This window comes from Podarcis tiliguerta, assembly GCF_965153285.1.
Source record: "Podarcis tiliguerta genome assembly, chromosome: 4".
Classification (NCBI taxonomy): Eukaryota; Metazoa; Chordata; class Lepidosauria; order Squamata; family Lacertidae; genus Podarcis; species Podarcis tiliguerta.
The window spans coordinates 8,067,843-8,088,859 of record NC_139537.1 but is presented as its reverse complement, the minus strand read 5'-3'; the positions used below and the strand labels follow the sequence as shown (position 1 = coordinate 8,088,859).

The 21,017-nt window shown below is 45.6% G+C and overlaps 1 protein-coding gene across 1 annotated transcript in view; it reads left to right on the top strand.

Moving 5' to 3' along the window:
• The first annotated feature begins 801 nt into the window (after positions 1-801).
• The window catches only part of WNT11 (Wnt family member 11), a 72,802-nt gene continuing 52,586 nt past the window's right edge, over positions 802-21,017 (top strand). Inside the window, exons 1-3 of the mRNA XM_083436702.1 lie at positions 802-915; positions 3,170-3,772; positions 18,862-19,070. Of these exons, the coding sequence (XP_083292828.1) occupies positions 18,991-19,070 (80 nt within the window). The 5' untranslated portion in view covers positions 802-915; positions 3,170-3,772; positions 18,862-18,990. The remainder of the gene's footprint in view (positions 916-3,169; positions 3,773-18,861; positions 19,071-21,017) is intronic.

The following is a 21,017-nucleotide window of genomic DNA, read 5'->3' as shown; positions in this document are numbered from 1 at the left end:
GACTAGATGATCACGAGGGACCCTTCCAACTCTATGAAGGATAGATTTTAGCCAGGCCAAAAGGGTGCAAAACGTTGCCAGAGAGGGGGCTGGCCTGGGGAGAAGAGGCATGGCTCAGGAGGAGCCAGATAGGACTGGAGAGCAATCTTTTGCCTGCAGGTGCAAGGTTCTCCACCCCAGTTATAGCTCTAGGAGGGCTTCCAGCTTAAATCAATAATGCAAAGGATTCCTTGCCTCCAATGAATCTGGCCGATATAATCTTAAGGCTTAGCTGTAATACTTAACAGGGTTTTTGTGTGTGTGTGCACCCGCAACTTCCCAATCTTCCCCGCACTTCCTCTGGCATTTTACCTCTGTCCTTTCATCCTCTTTATCAGATGGGAGGATACATTCAGCAAAAGAAAAACTCCGCCTAAAAAATATTAATATTGCTCGGGTTTACTTATGAAATCAGCCCCTGGAATCAGTCGATAGCAGCCAGCCTTTGGAAAGGTAACATGAAAGAGTTCCGGCTGAAAGGTTAACTTGCTTATTTTTCTTGGTAATCATTAGCCATCCCCTGGAATCGTGTTCAGGACAATTCTAGCATGAAGATTTCCTATGGAGCAGAAAATATGGATGCCGAAGCCGTTTGCTGGGGGAAAGGGGGCGGGGAGAAGGGAGAATAACCCATTTAAAAGTTTACACATCTTAAATCCTTGGGCAGGCTGCGGCGTTGTTATTTTATATCCTGCTGCTGCTTTTGCAAACAGAAACGTTTAATTTATTACGCACGGTGTTTCTTTTTCCTAGGGCCGCAGTGGAATCGTGCAAGGCAAACTTTAATTGGTGAGGCTGGAAGTTCAGGGCACACACCTGTTTATTATTGGTTAATCTATTTGCTTTTGGGCATGTTCTGTCAAGAGGGAACCAAAGGTGAGTTGTTAAAAGTTGTGTTTCCTTTTGACTTTGGAATGTTAGAAATGCTTGCTGGCAAATTTCACAGCGCCAATGGCAATGCCCATGGCAAATTTCACAGTGGCCAACCACCTTCCTCTCGTTTGGCAATCACTTGTAGCCAAGTAAGATTGTCTTCCATAAACACGGTTTTAACAGTGAGTCCGTAAGTGACTGCGGAGGCCAATTCTAGATCCACAAGTCCACTTTAAAAAAGGTGGCAGAACTGATTGCAGAAACTATCAAGACATCTCTCTATGAGCTGCGGCAGGAAAAATTCTTGCAAGGATCTTTGCAAACCATCTCTTAACAATATCTGAGGTGACCCTTCCTGAATCCCAAAATGGTTTTCGGCCTTCTAGGGGGACAGTGGACATGATTTTCACCACTCAACAGCTTCAAGAAAAATGCAGAGAGCAAAACCAACGTATATGGCGTTTATTGACCTGACTAAGGTTTTTGACATGGAAGTGAGAGCTGGACCATAAAGAAGGCTGATCGTCGAAGAATTGATGCTTTTGAATTCTGGTGCTGGAGGAGACTCTTGAGAGTCCCATGGACTGTAAGAAGATCAAACCGATCCATTCTGAAGGAAATCAGCCCTGAGTGCTCACTGGAAGGACAGATCCTGAAGCTGAGACTCCAATATTTTGGCCACCTCATGAGAAGAGAAGACTCCCTGGAAAAGACCCTAGAATCATAGAATCATAGAGTTGGAAGAGACCACAAGGGCCATCGAGTCCAACCCCCTGCCAAGCAGGAAACACCATCAGAGCACTCCTGACATATGGTTGTCAAGCCTCTGCTTAAAGACCTCCAAAGAAGGAGACTCCACCACACTCCTTGGCAGCAAATTCCACTGTCGAACAGCTCTTACTGTCAGGAAGTTCTTCCTAATGTTTAGGTGGAATCTTCTTTCTTGTAGTTTGGATCCATTGCTCCGTGTCCGCTTCTCTGGAGCAGCAGAACACAACCTTTCTCCCTCCTCTATGTGACATCCTTTTATATATTTGAACATGGCTATCATATCACCCCTTAACCTCCTCTTCTCCAGGCTAAACATGCCCAGCTCCCTTAGTCGTTCCTCATAAGGCATCGTTTCCAGGCCTTTGACCATTTTGGTTGCCCTCCTCTGGACACGTTCCAGTTTGTCAGTGTCCTTCTGGAACTGTGGTGCCCAGAACTGGACACAGTACTCCAGGTGAGGTCTGACCAGAGCAGAATACAGTGGCACTATTACTTCCCTTGATCTAGATGCTATACTCCTATTGATGCAGCCCAGAATTGCATTGGCTTTTTTAGCTGCCGCGTCACACTGTTGGCTCATGTCAAGTTTGTGGTCAACCAAGACTCCTAGATCCTTTTCACATGTACTGCTCTCAAGCCAGGTGTCACCCATCTTGTATTTGTGCCTCTCATTTTTTTTGCCCAAGTGCAATACTTTACAATTCTCCCTGTTAAAATTCATCTTGTTTGTTTTTGCCCAGCTCTCTAATCTGTCAAGGTCGTTTTGAAGTGTGATCCTGTCCTCTGGGGTGTTAGCCACCCCTCCCAGTTTGGTGTCGTCTGCAAATTTGATCAGGATGCCCTTGAGTCCATCATCCAAGTCGTTGATAAAGATGTTGAATAAGACCGGGTATATACCCTGTGCGTGGTTCCCTGTAACTTGGCTTCTCGCAGTGAGGGAACCGCCAGAAGGCCCTCGGTGCTGGACCTCAGTGTCCGGGTAGAACGATAATTCCTTTGAGAACAGAGTTTGTTAAAGCACCCCTTGTCTCACCTTCCATTCTGCACATGCTCTGAAGTTCACTATTTTGTGCACCATCAGCTTGGCTCCCTGTGGAGGAAGCCAGCAGTACCGCTCTAAATCCGGTGCTGCCAGATAATGGACTAGAATGGACCCCTTTCAACTTGACCAAGGAGAGCAGGGTTCTTATGAGGCAAGGCTCCTGGGATCCGTCTGCAGTGGCGCTTAAGCCTGCGCGCAGCAACCTGCGGCTTCTTTCCACGCTCACCCGCCTGCCCTCTGGCGTTTATTTCTGTGCACGGAAGGGGGGAAAGCGAGAGGAGTTTTGCTGCAGGGGGGCCTGCAGAGGGACAGTGTTGTGTGTTTGGGGGGGGGGGCGGAATCCTGGGCAAATATATACTCCCCCCTCTTTTTTTTTGTTAACTCCCCGCTGAACAGATCAAACACGTTTTATTTGCCCTGTATTTTTTCCTCTCTCTCTCCAAGGCAGTAAATCCCGCACGTTTTTGTTATGCTAATACGGGCTGACATCACCACTCACATCAAAGCCCCGAGGAGCGCATAAAAGCAGGTTCCGTCAGCCGGAGAAGAGCCATAAAGGACTTTTGCAGCTGTGGAGCTGGACGGGGGTTTAGGAAGAAGAAGGGGCGATCGCCTGCGACTCAGGAGCCACACACACACACAGAGAAAAAGACGCGCACTTTGCAACATCTTCGCAGAGCCTCTCTTGCATTATTCTTATTTTTTGCAATCATTTTTTCCCCTCCTTCTCGATTTGCTCCCCCGCTCCAGCTTCCCAGCGTCTCTTTCTCTCTCCAAATCCCTCGCCCGTCCTAGCTGTGTGTTTTTCAGTTTAACATCTATTTTCCCTCCGGCTGCGCTCGGGAACCGTGTTTGGGAACCTTATCTTGGACTGCTAACATCTGCAAAACCGAGGCGTCCTCTCTGCCCAGGAAACATTTGAAGAAGCGGGGCTGTCGAAGCGATCGCCCACCTCAAATCCCATTCCTTCCCCAGCCCAGTTTTTGGAAGACGATTTTGGAGAAGGGACAAGGAAGACGATTTCCCCCGCCCCAACGCTGCCAAAAGGTAAGGAGAAGCGAGGGACTTTCTGTTGCTGTCCCCCCCCCCCTAGTAAACGCTGCGATCCTTTGAGGCTTGGTTTGGGGTGGGCAGAGGAGCGGTCCTAGTAATTCCTGGCTGAATGATTTGAGAGGGTGAGGAGATCGACTAGATCCGGCTTGCTCGGAAAGTCTGGGATTTATTCACTGACGGAAAGTTGATGCGCCCGGATACCCAATTACGCTTAAGCGGCGCTGTGTGGTCCGTTTCAGTGAAATTGACAAGACGGCGCTGCGTTGTTTCGGAGGGTGGAAATGCAAGTCCGTGGAAGCTGTTTATGTTAAAGTGCACACACAAACACTTTTATTTATTTAAAACAGCCACAGCTTTGTGTGTTTCACACAGCCCTTGATTGGCGAGAGTTGGCCAGTTTTGCAAAACAGGGATGGCAAAAAGTCAGGGTTTCCAAACCTGGAGCTGTGGCGCGTGAGCAGAAATCGCGAGCGTTTGGTACTTCGGCTTAGAGGCGCGTTGCGCTGCTGCAAAACCCCCACGTTTAAAAGTGGTCGGGGTTGCCGAGCCTGCTTGTAAAGCGCTCTTATTTTAAAAAGAAGTCAGCGTTTTTGTAAAAAAAAGAAGTCGAGAGAGCAGGAAATGCGACGCGGTGTGGTTATGGAAACAGATGCGCCGTGGCTTGCCAGGCTGCTCTCTGGAGAAAGAAACTGCTGCTCTCGTTATCTATATGCTGGAAAACTATCTCTAGATGCGGGTTTTCCGGACGTGCAGACAGACAGAGAGGGGTCCGCGTGTGACCCGCTGTAACACACACCTGTGGCTCTAATAAACAAGCGCCTTTCTTTCAAGTGTAACCTCTGATTCCGGATTGCTTGAAATATAGAAGAATAGTCACGTTCCTATTTCCGAACACAGAACCAGAATTCAAGAAGGCCCCTTTCCCCTTTTAATATAACGCTGCCAACATTTATTCTGCCTTTGCGCCACAATGTACGTCACTTTGTCCAGGGAATGCATTTTAATTGGATTCGCCCTCCTCGCGATATCACGAGGGCTAGAAACTTGGAGCGCAAGCCATCAAGAATGCCTGTTGCGTAAGACCCTTTGAGCTCTACACAATTCCTGCTCTCAATGCGAATTGCGCTGGAGAAATCCCTAGATAATATTCTGGGAGCTAAAAAAGGAAAAAGGAGCAGGTGGCAAGCTTGTGGACATTTAAATTGGAGCATTTCTACCCAGAAGTAGTAAGCCCCGTTGCACCAAACGGGACTCCCTGGTGTAAATGTCTATAGGATTTTATATGTCTAAACACACTTGTTGGACAATATTCCATTGAACTCAGTGGGAATTAATTCTGAGCAATCACATGCAGGGGTTGAGCTGCAAAGCTGTTCATTGAAAGGTAGGGGGGCCGCTAATAAAATGGGTCCTACTCATGAGTAAACATGCCAGTCTGCCAGTTTGGTAGACAGCTGACAGTGGGGGCCCACCCATGACCTAGGGATACTTTTTTGGTTTGTAAGCTGCACTGAACTCAGCTGAACTTCCTCCACCTTAAATATACCCAGGATTGGAACAGCACTCTCGTTTGCTTATTTATCGAAGCATTTAAAATCCGTACTTTTATACGAGTACAGAAAGGTGCTGAGCAGCATGCAAGACTATAGCAACATGAGTAAAAGCATTAGGGGAAAAAATCATTTAAAATGCCAATTAATATAACGATCAATTATTATTATTAGTTTAATATATGCCTCGCATTTTTACGAAAACACACAGTGGCTCTTGCAAACAGAAGGCAGGTGCTACTTGTCCCTAAAACAGCTGGAAACGCAGGTTCATTTTGTTGCCGTTGTTAAAAACTGATGATAGGCACGGTTCAGCCAACAAGCTTTCGAAGGTTGTGGGGACACTTTATAGGAAAAAGGGGGTGCGCTGAGAACTGGGGGGGGGGGACAGGAGACGTTGTAGGAGCGTGGACTTCTATGGGACGGCAACATGATCTATTTTACTGCGTCCCAGGCAGACTGCAATTCACCTAGTAAAGACAAAACGTCATGGGTGCAGACTTTTTGGTGTTGGAAAATGTTTGCTTTCTTTCTCCGCCTTCCCCCCCCCCCGCCCAACCACTCCACAGATGTGATTTCATAGGAGTCTGGATTTGCAAATCCAAACCTGTGGTCAAGATGAGCCAGGGATAATTGCTGGCAGGCGCGTCCCTGTTCTGAATTTTGCAAAGGGGGAAAGAGCATTCTGCTTACTTTTAAATTTCCAGACCGTCTTTCATCTGAGGAACACAGGGTGTGTTTTACAGTGTGCAAGAACACAAAAATACTTTCCATAGAAACCTACAAGAAAACAACAACAAACCTCCGTCGGCCTAACAGGCTATAAATGAATCTTTCATCCAGGTTTGGGACTCAGGCTCCCACCTCTTACATTTGCATTCTGCCTTTTATGTATGTGTCCTACTTGTGGTTCTCAGAGAGCTGATCTCGACCTGCTTATTAGGGTCAGAAAGATGGTAGCCCTACGCACCTTCAGGCCTGTGTTTAGCTGCTTTTTGACTGCACTTAAGGAGAGCTGACTGGTTTTTCAAAGGTAGGATCAGGCTCACAAAACAAGCTTTTCTGGTCCTGGGTGGCTGTACTCTAATTCAAACCGGGGTGTGGCCAAATATATTTTGCCTTTGAATACTAGGTGCTGGGTGTGGAGAGGCAGGTGCGGTGTTCCCCTCATAGTTGCCCAGGGGCATCCTAAAGGCATTTGATGTTCTTACGTTGCATGAAAAAGAAAATTGGTTTTTCAGTGGGCAGGGCTGTAGCTCAGTGCTGCATGTGCAGAGGACCCTGGGTTCAATCACTAATGGGCAGGGGGAGACTCTCTCTGCCCAAGACCCCAGGGAACTGCTGTCAGTCATTGCTGACAATAATGGGCTAATGGACCAGTGCTTTAACACACTTTCCATGTTCCTAAAGGTAAAGGGGCCCCTGACCATTAGGTCCAGTCGTGGCCGACTCTGGGGTTGAGGTGCTCATCTCGCTTTATTGGCCGAGGGAGCCGGCGTACAGCTTCCGGGTCATGTGGCCAGCATGATTAAGCCACTTCTGGCGAACCAGAGCAGCACACGGAAACACCGTTTACCTTCCCGCCGGAGCGGTACCTATTTATCTACTTGCACTAGCATGCTTTCGAACTGCTAGGTTGGCAGGAGCAGGGACCGAGCAACAGGAGCTCACCCCGTTGCGGGGATTCGAACCACCAACCTTCTGATCGGCAAGTCCTAGGCTCTGTGGTTTAACCCACAGCGCCACCCGCATCCCTTTATATAAAGTAGCTGCATGCTTAAGCCTTCAATATACAGTGGTACCTCGGGTTACGTACGCTTCAGGTTACATGACTCTGCTAACCCAGAAATAGTACCTCGGGTTAAGAACTTTGTTTTAGGATGAGAACAGAAATAGCACAGCAGCTGCGGGAGGCCCCATTAGCTAAAGTGGTGCTTCAGGTTAAGAACAGTTTCAGGTTAAGAACGGACCTCCGGAATGAATTAACCCGAGATACCACTGTATATTCTGGGTGGTCTTCAACTAAGTTTTTACTCAGAGTAGACTTGCTGAAATCAATGATCATGTTTAAATCGAGCTGGGCTTATACTGTTTTCCCTTTGTGGAGAACGGGAGCACAACTCCATGCAATGGGAAACATAGCATGTCAGGGAGGAAAGTTTGGTTTCGTCTTCTCTCTTGATAGGACGCGGGTGGCACTGTGGGTTAAAGCCTCAGCGCCTAGGACTTGCTGATCGAAAGGTCGGCGGTTCGAATCCCCGTGGCGGGGTGCGCTCCCGTCGTTCGGTCCCAGCGCCTGCCAACCTAGCAGTTCGAAAGCACCTTTGGGTGCAAGTAGATAAATAGGGACCGCTTACTAGCGGGAAGGTAAACGGTGTTGCGTGTGCTGCGCTGGCTCACCAGATGCAGCTTGTCACGCTGGCCACGTGACCCGTAAGTGTCTTCGGACAGCGCTGGCCCCCGGCCTCTTAAGTGAGATGGGCGCACAACACTAGAGTCTGGCAAGACTGCCCCAAAAGGGGTACCTTTACCTTTTATCTCTCTTGATAAGCTGAGGAAATAGCTCAGTTGGTGAGAGCATGGTTCTGATAATGACAAGGTTGCAAGTTTGATCCCTGTACGGGACAGCTGCGTTGCAGGGGGTTGGACTAGATGACCCTCAGGGTCCCTTCCAACTCTACAATGCTATGATTCTAAGCTATTTATGCATGGGCTGCAAATGGTTTTGTTGGGAAGGGGTAGCCAGACATGCAACCCACCCCCTTCTGTAGCCTGAATTTGTAGTTCAAGACATGCTTTACCGTATATATATAAACGTAAAGGTACCCCTGCCCGTACAGGCCAGTCTTGACAGACTCTAGGGTTGTGCGCCCATCTCACTCAAAGAGGCCGGGGGCCAGCGCTGTCCGAAGACACTTCCGGGTCACGTGGCCAGCGTGACATCGCTGCTCTGGCGAGCCAGAGCCACACACGGAAACGCCGTTTACCTTCCCGCTAGTAAGCAGTCCCTATTTATCTACTTGCACCCGGGGGTGCTTTCTAACTGCTAGGTTGGCAGGCGCTGGGACCGAACAACGGGAGCGCACCCCGCCGTGGGGATTCGAACCACCGACCTTTCGATCGGCAAGCCCTAGGCGCTGAGGCTTTTACCCACAGCGCCAGCCGCGTCCCATACCGTATATATATAGTAGCCCCCAAATTATTTTGCCCCCAAATTATTCCTACATTTTGTCGAAGGCAAAATGCCACAGACAGGATTTCTCATGAACTCCAAAACATCTGGTCTTGGCAGAGCTCCATCCTGCAAACTTTCAATGACTTGGAACTAGATGTTAACAAGAGTAATGTCATCTTGTGGCTGAAAATATAATCCCCGTCTCTCTCTCTTTCTTCCCTTGTCTTACATAACATTTAGGGAGGAATGACACGAGAGTTAATTAAAGGAATGTTTTCTTTAAAACAATCCATTAGTTTAACATCATTTATATCCTGCTTTTCTTCCCCTAGGAGATCAGAGCAGTATACATTTTTGTAAAAAAAAAAAAAGTTGATCTATGGATGTAACAGCCAATAGGAAACAGTAGCAAGATAACACAGTGGCTAAAGTATCGTCAATATCTGGTTAAAAAGCAAAGCTTTTAACTTCCCTCCTAAATATAAGCAGCCAGCAGCCTTGCAATTGGCATTTAGTCATTTAGTCGTGTCCGACTCTTTGTGACCCCATGGACCAGAGCACGCCAGGCACTCCTGTCTTCCACTGCCTCCCGCAGTTTGGTCAAACTCACGTTGGTTGCTTCAAGAACACTATCTAACCATCTCGTCCTCTGTCGTCCCCTTCTCCTTGTGCCCTCCATCTTTCCCAGCATCAGGGTCTTTTCCAAGGAGTCTTCTCTTCTCATGAGGTGGCCAAAGTCTTAGAGCCTCAGCTTCACGATCTGTCCTTCCAGTGAGCACTCAGGGCTGATTTCCTTCAGAATGGATCGGTTTGATCTTCTTGCAGTCCAAGGGACTCTCAAGAGTCTCCTCCAGCTCCAGAATTGAAAAGCATCAATTCTTCGGCGATCAGCCTTCTTTATGGTCCAGTTCTCACTTCTATACATCACTACTGGGAAAACCATAGCTTTAACTAGACGGACCTTTGTTGGCAAGGTGATGTCCTTTTTTAAATGGCTCAATACAGCTGCCTTCATTTTCTCCCCAAGCATCTCCCTGCACATCAGCATTTGCCACTGCCCACAAATCTGTCCATTTCCTCTTTTTAAAAGCCAATAGCAGCCAAAGAAGAAGCTATCTTTCTCTACAAACTCACACAGATGTGTTTAAGGGGGGGGGGACTCATCCAAAGACAAACAGGGTCAGGTTAGTAGCAGCAGATAACAAGCCACTTGTTCCTGCCTTGACTTGTGACCTGACCTTTCACCTTTGTAAACAACACATCCGATTTCACCGCCCCATCCCTCATCCTTTCCTCCCTTTAGAAATTCCTCTTCAGGTCACACCTTTAGCTCCCTGTGACCTCAGGGTATGCAAAAGGAGCTTGCAAAAATATGTGACACATTTTCTCCACCTGCTGATGTTTTGATCCTAAGAATCTCCATTCTGGCAGAAATTCTGGTCTTCTAAAAAAAATAAAAAAATAGACAACACGCCACCCCATAAAATAAAGTTTTCTGGTGGCTTACAATAAAGAAGAAAAAGTCCAATTTACAGTGGTACCTCAGGTTACAGATGCTTCAGGTTACAGACTCCGATAAGCCAGAAATAGTACCTCAGGTTAAGAACTTATAGTTGTTTTAACTGCGAGTCTTTTAGTTCTTAAGCTCTTACAGTTGTTTTAACTGCATGTTTTTATTTGGTTTTAGTTCTTATCTGTTTTAATTACCAGTTTTTATCAATCCATTATCCGTGTTTAATCTTGTATTTTATTCAGATGTTTTATCCTATTGCTTGTTTCTTTGTCCTTATTTGCTCCAACATTCATCAGTTAAAAATAAATAAATCCTAACTGCTATTTTATTTATATGTTGTTGTTTTTTTATCCTGGTCTGTGACCAGTAATAAAGTTCATTCATACCTCAGGTTAAGAACTTTGCTTCAGGATGAGAACAGAAAGTGCATGGTGCAGAGGGGCCCCATTAGCTAAAGTGGTGCTTCAGGTTAAGAATAGTTTCAGGTTAAGAATGGACCTCCAGAATGAATTAAGTTCTTAACCCGAGGTACCACTGTAAATAGAAAATAAAACATAACAGTTGAATCAAAAGTTGCAATGGTGGAAGAAGCCCATTGTACTCCCAAAGTGGAAATAGAAGGGGGGGGGGGGGAAATCCAAGAGCTATTTAAAATTTGTGTGAATCAAAAGGTCTTCATCTGGTGTACAAAATGCTCCTCTTATGGCATGCTGGATGAAGCCAAAGTCCCTTTTATATCAGCATCCTGTTCTCACAGTGGTCAACAAGTTGTCAATAAGCGAGCACCGAGCACAAGTGCACTCTACCCTCCTGGCTTTTCCTGCAACTGTTACTCAGGAGCATTGCGGCAGGCAGAGCACAGCCATCGTAACCATGATAGTCGACTTTCTTAGGTAGACTGGGTGAGTCTTTGTTCACCAAGTGCAATTCTTTAAAATGCAATCTGTTCAAAATTAAGCACCGCTGGTCCCATCACCTCCTGGCAAATGGAAAGGGAAGAAATGGAGGCAGTGAGAGATTTTACTTTCTTGGGCTCCATGATCACTGCAGATGGTGACAGCAGTCACGAAAATAAAAGATGCCTGCTTCTTGGGAGGAAAGCAATGACAAACCTAGACAGCATCTTAAAAAGCAGAGACATCACCTTGCCAACAAAGGTCCGTATAGTTAAAGCTCTGGTTTTCCCAGTAGTGATGTATGGAAGTGAGAGCTGGACCATAAAGAAGGCTGATCGCCAAAGAATGGATGCTTTTGAATTATGGTGCTGGAGGAGACTCTTGAGAGTCCCATGGACTGCAAGAAGATCAAACCTATCCATTCTGAAGGAAATCAGCCCTGAGTGCTCACTGGAAGGACAGATCCTGAAGCTGAGGCTCCAATACTTTGGCCACCTCATGAGAAGAGAAGACTCCCTGGAAAAGACCCTGACGCTGGGAAAGATGGAGGGCACAAGGAGAAGGGGACGACAGAGGACAAGATGGTGGGACAGTGTTCTCGAAGCTACCAGCATGAGTTTGACGAAACTGCAGGAGGCAGTGGAAGACAGGAGTGCCTGGCGTGCTCTGGTCCATGGGGTCACGAAGAGTCGGACACGACTAAACAACAAATAGCTTTTAAGGAGAGAATAGACTTAGGATGAGCCATCAGGCAGAGCCATCAGGAATAAAACCCATCACCCAATGGAATAAAAACACAAATTCAGCCCATTTTAGTCCCAAAGACTAAACTAAGGCCAATTGATTTCATTGTTATTGGCCCATCATTCAGCAGTTAATGATAGAGATGATTGGGAAGGAATGCATAGATCCTGTTCGTTTTGTTGAATTATTTGGAGAAAACAGTGCAATGTTGGTACGTTACGGCTGGTTTTTCTCAGGATCTGCACTCTTCAAATTGGGCTTTTGAGTTTCACCTCTGGAATATAGCAATGAAGTTATATGGCTTTAGTAGAAATGTTATAAGGATTTAAGTGTAAGTAGATTAATAGAATATTATAGGTAAAATAAGGTTAGAATGTGTTAAGATAATTATAGGACAGGAAACAGAGGAAGACGGAAAGGAATTGCTGAAATAATTGATAGAGGTGGAATACAAAAAGGGAGGTGTGAGAAGGTCGGTGAAATAAGTGAATGAAAGATAAGATGTTGAAACTGTTTGAGTGTTTTAAATTGTTTTTGTTTGGTTTTGTTAGTTTAATGTGTTAGTGTTATATAGTGTTTTTTTATTGTATTGTATTGCTCTTTTTGTTTTTGTTTTGTTTTGTAGTGTTTAAATTGTTCAAAAAGTAATAAATATTATTTTTTTTAAAAAATGGAATATAGCAAAGTGCTGCTTTAGGAAACAGCAGCAACAGGAGCCTGCGTTGTTAAGAAGCCCAAATCCATCAGAGAGATAGGGGCTCCAAAATAGCCCATTTCAAGCAGTGCAGCGAATGCTTTAAGGAGTGAAGTTTTGAAGTGGGGCTTCTTTAGGGCAGCGATAAAAGGCATTTGAAACACTCCAGTGGCAGCAGAGGCGAAGCCGGGATAAAAATGGCCAGCGATGGACTGAACTTATCTCTGCTTGCAGTGATTGGAGTTTTTTTTTATTAAAAGAAGTTAGAAGAGGAGGTCTGCCAAGACAAGCCTGCTCTTTATAATGGCACTTTTCCAGGAACGGCGCTTGGAGAGAGTGGATTCCAAGGCCGGTGGGACTCCCTGGACGAAAACTTTCTAACACACACAGCAGAGCACAGCTCTCTCCTCCAGAGTCATGCTCAGAGATTGATCCCCACTGAGTCTCCCAGGTGGTTCAAACACACTCATAAAAAGTAGGGTGTGTAAGAACATAAGAGCAGCTTGGCTGGATCAGGCCGAAGACCCATCTAGTCCAGCTTCCTATGCTTACCAGTGGCCAACCAGCTGCCTATTATGGGAAGGCTGCAAGCAGAACCAGAGAGCAGCAGCAACTCTCCCCATTAGGAACACACATTCAGACAGTGGAGGCAGAACATAGTCCTTGTGCCTAGGAGACCCTCCAATTGTCCCTATTTTCCAGGAACGGTCCTGGATTTACAGAAGCCATCCCAATTTCTGATTTGATTGTGGATGAAGAATGTCCTGCTTTTCCTTAGGACATCCCTATTTCCATCGGAGAAATGTTGGAGGATATGCAACAGGCTGATCCCCGAAGAATGGATGCTTTTGAATTCTGGTGCCGGAGGAGACTCTTGAGAGTCCCATGGACTGCAAGAAGATCAAACCAATCCATTCTTAAGGAAATCAGCCCTGAGTGCTCACTGGAAGGACAGATCCTGAAGCTGAGGCTCCATTCATTGTAGAATCCGACACTTTAAGTTGTTGTTGTTTGAGGTCTCCATTATCATGGAAATTATTCAGTCGAATAGTTATCTAGCCTGAATATCATCTTCCAAAGCAACTACGCTATTCCAAACTTTGGAAAGGGAATACTAGTAGTCAACAAAAGAGGTTTAAAGACTCTCTCAAGGCAAATCTTAAAAAATGTAGTATAAGCACTGACAACTGGGAAACACTGGCCTACGAGCACTCCAGTTAGAGAACAGCCTTTACCAAAGGTGTCATGGGCTTCGAAGGCGCTCAAACTCAGGACGAAGGGGAGAAATGTACTAAGAGGAAGGCACACTTGGCAAATCCACACCGTGATTAACTCCTTCCAGGAAACCAATGTCCCCACTGTGGAAGGATGTGTGGATCCAGAATTGGCCTCCACAGTCCCTTACGGACTCACTGTTAAAACCACATTCATGGAAGACAATTGGCTACGAGTAATCGCCAAAGAAGAAGAGACATGTTTTTAAACTGATGGTTCCGTAATTGGTTACTTGACTGTGTTTTTACCGGCCCTCCACTCCCATAGGAGGAAGACATAAATAACAATAAATAATCTCCAAGCAAGGATTTCGTAGGGCTGCAGCCTTACTTAGAAATAAGTTTGGACTGCGGTCAATAACATTTCCTTCCCGTTGAGAGCGATCCAGGATGGATCAAGCCGTGCATATTTGAATCATAGAATGGTGGAGTTGGAAGGAACCCCGAGGGTCATCTAGTCCAACCCCGTGCTTATCTTAAGGCTGCACTATGGAAAAGAATGTAGCAAGGTGTGTTACACTGAGATGGGCCAATGGTCTAGGTAGCTCAGCGTTGTCTATGTTGTCTGGGATTGACCCTGAGACCTTCTCTTACAGAGTCTGCTTTGCTACTGAGTTCCAGCCCTTACTTCCATTAGGTAGAATTAGATGGTCCGTATAGTAAAAGCTATGGTTTTCCTAGTTGTGATGTATGGAAGTGAGAGCTGGACCATAAAGAAGGCTGATCGCCGAAGAATTGACGCTTTTGAATTATGGACTGCAAGAAGATCAAAATTATCCATTCTTAAGGAAATCAGCCCTGAGTGCTCATTGGAAGGACAGATCCTGAAACTGAGGCTCCAATACTTTGGCCACCTCGTGAGAAGAGAAGACTCCCTGGAAAAGACCCTGGTGTTGGGAAAGATGGAGGGCAGAAGGAGAAGCGGATGACAGAGGATGAGATGGTTGGGCAGTGTTCTCAAAGCTACCAGCATGAGTTTGATCAAACTGCGGGAGGCAGTGGAAGACAGGAGTGCCTGGCGTGCTCTGGTCCGTGGGGTCACGAAGAGTCGGACACGACTAAACGACTAAACAACAAGAATTAGATGGGTGGGGAAAAAGAGAGGGAGTTTTCCTCAAATATATGGTTAGGCTGTGAAGGTACAACTATGTATGATTTCTTTGCACCCAGTTGCCTGGGTGAGGGGCAGCCTTCAGGCCCTGCCAACTGCCTGAGGATGCCAGGAGCTGTTACCACCTCTTTTAAATGACGTGATTCTGCTGTTGTGAAGTGTGGCCCTGCATGGCAAGGAATGGCTCGGGCCTTGCTAGGTCTCTGCAGTGATTGGGGTAGTGGTTAGAGTGTCGGACGAGGAGACCCGGGTTCAAAGCCCACTTGGGAATAAAGCTGTTGTTACGACTGCTGTCTTTCGCATGTCTGCTGTGATAAACAAAGGGTGATGTAGCAACAAAGAGACTGAGCTGCGAATCAATCCATGTATCTGTTTGCTGCATTTTTAGGCTGCCCAACTGAAGAGGAAAAAATCCTGGGTGGTTTACAAGTTAAAACCGTCAGGCGTATGAGTAAAGCTATAAAACCATGAAACCGCAAAGCCAGTGCAGACCAAGGCAAGCAAGAGAGAGAGCAATTGCTGTAGCAAATCAACAAATATTTGGTTTCAAAGCTTGTCTCTTCTATGAACATGCTGGGTGGCTTTAAGCAGACCTCAAGATTCCCTATCTGCAATATGGGAAATAATGCAAATGACCGATTTATACAGTATATATGAACTAGCCTTATCTTTGTGATTATGAGGGTTTTTTATTTTTTTTAATTGTTTGTAATATTGTGTTTCAACTTGCCCTGGGACTGAAAGATGAAGAAGAAGAAGAAGAAGAAGAAGAAGAAGCTGGAACATGCGCAGTGGAGGTGGACCAAGGTGTTCAAGGGCCAGGAAACCAGCCCTGATTGTGGGATGTGAAACACAAGAGCAGTCAAGTACAACATTCCTAGAGTGAACATGTTTACACATGGGGAGGAATGTTTGTCCAGCCAGCAGGTAAACTTCCTGTTTCCTTCTGGGCTGGGACAGACTTCCTCTGCATGTGACTAGAGGTGGGCATGGCCTCACCTGTGCAGGTAACGACAAAAGCACAGGGCAGGGCAGCCATCTCTCTCTCTATGACTACTTTCATCGAAGAAGCAACATCTGCTTAGCCAAAGATGCTCTTTTGGCTTTCAGCCAAGAGATGACAGAGGGACTGTCTCCTTATGAGATAGTTTCCAGGTGTATGTTACTTTTCTAAGCTAAGTCTGCCTTCTGGGATCCAGTTGTGAACAGAATGTGAGTGAGTAAACTCTTTTAATACTTCTATAGAAGACTGTGTCGTGTCCTATCTTTTATGAGGGAATAAGGTGAAAATACCAGAACAGTTATTATAGAGGCTTTAGATAGCCTGAGCAAACGCATCCGTTGTGAGTTTAAAAAGGGGAATGTTACTCTGCTAAAGTGTGGAACTTGTTAACACAAGTTGGAAAGGCTATAATCAAACAATATATCCTCTCCTGCATCCCTGAACGTTCCCACACTGATGAGTAACGGTTGAGGCAGTTGGGTATGTTTAGCCTGGAGAAGAGAAGACCAAGATGTGATAGAATTGCCAATGTCTGAAGAGTTGTCGCTTGGATGATGGAGTAAGCTTTTTCTCTGCTGCTCCGGAGGGCAAGACCTGAACCAATGGATTCCAATGGCAAGAATTGAGGTTCCGACTAAACATCGGGAAGAACTTTCTGACAGTAACAGCTGTCCGACAGTGGAATTGTCTCCCACGGGAGGTTGTGGACTCTCCTTCCTTGGGGGCTTTTAAGCAGAGGTTAGATATCCACCTGCCACATATGATCTTGTTGAGATTCCTTCATTGCAGGGGGTTAGACTAGATGACCCCTGGGGTCCCTTCCAGCTCTGCAATTCTTTGATCCTAACAACATAATAATGCGAGTAAAGCATAAGACGTGCTCTGAATATTGTTAGAAACGTGATCAAACCCACTCTGTCTCTCACACACCCTTTTTTTCAAGCAATGGGATCTACAGTGGTACCTCGGGTTACATACGCTTCAGGTTACATACTCCAAACGCTGTTTACCTTCCCGCCGGAGTGGTACCTATTTATCTACTTGCACTTTGATGTGCTTTCAAACTGCTATATTGGCAGGAGCAGGGACCGAGCAACGGGAGCTCACGCCATTGCGGGGATTCGAACCACTGACCTTCTGATCAGCAAGCCCTAGGTTCTGTGGTTTAACCCACAGCTCCACCTGCGTCCCTCTAGCAGTATAAAAGCAGACAGTTAATACCCGCCATTTTCATGGAGGAATAATCTGGGGACAAAATTGTGCATATGTAGAAAGGGAGGAGAAGGGGACGACAGAGGACGAGATGGTTGGACAGTGTTCTCAAAGCTACTAACATGAGTTTGACCAAACTGCAGGAGGCAGTGGAAGACAGGAGTGCCTGGTGTGCTCTGGTCCAGGGGGTCACGAAGAGTTGGACACGACTAAACGACTACATAACAAGAAAGGGATGGGGGGGAGGGAGTAGCAACATTTTCCAGTAATGTCTGTTGCTGTTACCCACTGGTGTGCATGAGATTTAGCACGACATGCCAGTACAGTGGTACTTCTGGTTGTGAACGGGATCTGTTCTGGAGGCCCATTCGCAACATGAAAAGAACTCAACCTGCAGCGGTGCATCTGCGCGGGTCGCAATTCGCCACTTCTGTGCATGTGCGTGACGTCATTTTGTGTGTCTGCGCCGAAATCCGGAAGTAACCCTTTCCAGTAGTTGCGGGACGCAATAAATAATAATAATAATAATAAATTTTATTTATATCCCGCCCTCCCCAGCCGAAGCCGGGCTCAGGGCGGCTAACAACACTAAAATAGTGCAACATTATAAAAACATTATAAAAAATTAATTAAAATCAAAATTGATGGCAACCATAAACTAAAGTTTTGTAAAGATTGCCAAAGGAGGGAGTCAGGCTGCACCCTGACCAAAGGCCTGGTGGAACAGCTCTGTCTTGCAGGCCCTGCAGAAAGATGTCAAGTCCTGCAGGGCCCTTGTCTCTTGTGACAGAGCGTTCCACCAGGTTGGAGCCGCAGCTGAAAAAGCCCTGGCTCTGGCTGAGGCCAGCCTAACCTCTCTGTGGCCTGGGACCTTCAAGATGTTTTTATCTGAAGACCGTAAGTTCCTCTGTGGGGCAGACCAGGAGAGGCGGTCCCGTAGGCAACCTGAAAAAATGTACTGGGAAGCAAACGTAACATGAGGTATGACTATAAATTGGTCCAGAAGCCTCCGTTCCATGATGCAGGTGTGAAAGGAATGCTAGGAAACAGGACAGAGATGCTAGCGTTCTAATCGGGAAAACTGGTGCAATTTCCCCCTTGCCTTGATGCATATCATGTGTGCTCTTCTGAGGTCATTGAGTGAAGAGAAGGATTCAATAAATGCATTTAAATCCTGGGCTATTATTATCCCTTCCACACACACGCACACCTCCTGCAAAGCCCTGAGCGATGCAGAGAGGCTGTTTGCAATTGCGTGCTTATTCCCAGCTGCGGTTCTTCCTTGGGGTCCAGGTGTTTGAGTATGTGGGAGAAGTGAGATACTCTACCTAATGAGGTGCGAAGGAAATCAAGGAGGCAGAAGGCAGCTTCGAGCATCCCTCACAGGCACTCCAGGCAGCCTGCAACATCTGCAAGCAAGAGAGGGCATCTCCATTAGCCGACATCCGTTCCTGTAATTCGTCTCCTTAAAAAAAAAAAGCGCTCTTTCCCTCCACTTCGACTTTTAATATATTTGCAAATGAAAAAAGGATGAAGATTAAAACCTCCAGGGAGGGTGGAGATTTGATGTCCATACATTCCACCCCCCTTTCCTCTTCTCAGCCATACATATATATATAAATGGGGAGGGATAAGGCAGGATAAAGAATGAAAATCTGCCATATGCAGAGTTAACCAAAAACATGCAATAGGACTTGAGTGCCTATGCCGTAATTCAAGCCATCCAGTCTGCCTGTCTCAGGAACTACATCGATTCTATCAAAAACAGGGGGACTCTGTGGTGGCGGGAACCCGAATTTCGTTCGCGATTCGCAAACCACTCCTTTGCAGTTTGATTTCTCTTTCGGTACAGATGTAAAAAGGCGCGGCGTTAACCCGTTTTTGTTTTCTTCTCCCCTTCCTCAATTTCAGGTTGGCATTTTGAGGAATTCCTCTCTCCTCCCTCCCCCGCAAAGGAGGGTTTTCTTTCTTCTCCCAAAAGCCACTTTTATTTTCTCCCGAAGAGATTTTGTGGCGAAAAGAGAGAGGTAGAACCGGGCAATGATGACACGGCAATTTTTGGTGGCCTTTTTCCTGGCTTTCGTCTTGCAGAGTGGGACCTGCAATGGAATCAAGTGGTTGTAAGTGTTGTCTTTAATTATTATTATTTTTTAAAATCTGCCCAGGCATTGCGTGACAATTTTGCAATTTTGCCACGTACTTTAAATGATGTGTCAGGGTGGAGGCAGAAAACCCAAGGTCCAACTAGGCCTGAGGGAAGCATTATCCTTGTTTATTCATGTATCTGTCCCAACGGTGAAAATAGTTTGAGAAATGTGTGCAATTTTAACTTGGTTTCTTACTGGAACCCGAAGATCTACCAACCAGAGCTAGGTTCAAACGACAGACAGAATGAAAGCCCATAGATTTATTTACAGTACCAGAACTGAACTCATGGTCTTTTCAACGCAGACATCTATGCCTAGATAGCATTTCTTCAGCCCAATTTAGGTAGGGAAAATATTGTTTCGTTGTTGCTGTTGTTAAGCAATTGGGAGTCAAGCTGCCTTGCTGAACTTCTGCAAATCTACCATTCACCCATATTTATTGCACACAATCTCTTTAAACCCGCATGGATGGTGTTTGTGTGGATGTATGTAATGTACAGCTTTCTCTCCCAACTGCTTTTGGCTAAGGGAAACTGGTCAGATTTTGAAAGACGGACTTTTCTGTTTGCCAGGGAACGTCGAGAAATATCACTCAAGTCAGCCCAACAGTTTACACCCTGGCTTTAGCTAAAGCTCACGCCGTTTCGTTCCAAATTGTTCCTTGATTCCTCTGATAGCTGATTTTGGTGGACTCAAATCTAGCCTATGATCAGTGCCGGATTTATGTATAAGCTAAACAAGCTACAGCTTAGGGCCCAACTCTCTTGGGGCCCCCCAAAAAATTAAAGAAAAAAACTGGATGTACATTTCCAAAATATAAGATAAAAAACAAATAAAATAAAGCCTACATACAGCAAGAGTGTTTTATGTTGTGTAAGCTCCTATCATGTAAGTCATGGGCCCCGCCTGCTCCCTAAAATATCACTGGTTTGCTCCTTTCTATATATAGGGTGCCTACATTCTGCATGGACTTTTCAACAGTTACTTTGATAAAATACATATTTTGTTATGTGCAAATGGCTTGAGATACCTATTAGGTCCATAAATTACCACCTAGCATATATTCAACACAAAAAAAGCGACAATTTGTTGTTGACAAAAGACAGCTGGAGATATAAAGGGCCCCATTACCTTCAGTAGCTTCGGGCCTCATCAAACCTAAATCCGGCCCTGCCTGTGAGTTTGTCTTAGGGTGGTGACTTATGCAGAAATGAGGACACTCATTTGCATAAGATTTACACATGTTAATGTATGCATATAGACACAAATGTAGGATTAATAACCATAAATTAAATAGAAATGCAATGCATTTCACCCTAGTGGAGAAAGAACCAAAAGGCCTGTGTTCCTGTTCTATCTACTGACCAGGTGCCACTGACTCCTGGTTTTTTAATCTCTGAACCAGACTTGGACTGAAAAGATCACCAGTGGAGTTTCAAGTTGACTTGAGAAAGAATGAATGAATGAATTTATTGATACGGTCACAGACCAGCTTCAACACACACAATATCACAAATCATAAAAATATCAGAAATACAAGGGACAATATGACAATGACAAGGATTTAAATATAAAAATTAAAATTAATTGTAAACGTGCCCCCTGTAATTAACATTTAGGGGATTGGGCATTATGGGATACCACTTGCTTCCTGCGATTGATTGCAGACACACAGAATTTAACTACATTTAATGTAGTCTTGGGCTTCTTGTCCTCTAGCAGTAGTTTTAGACTATGGTATTCCGATTCTTTCCTAAACTTTTGCAAAACAGGTGTAATAAAAGTCAAACGTATGTCCTCATAAAGACGACAATGTAATAGTACGTGTGAAGCAGTTTCAACTTCCAACGAGCCACAAGGACAGACCCGTGTTGTGTATGGTTTACCCTCAAATCCGCCCTGAAGTAAGGCAGAAGGGAG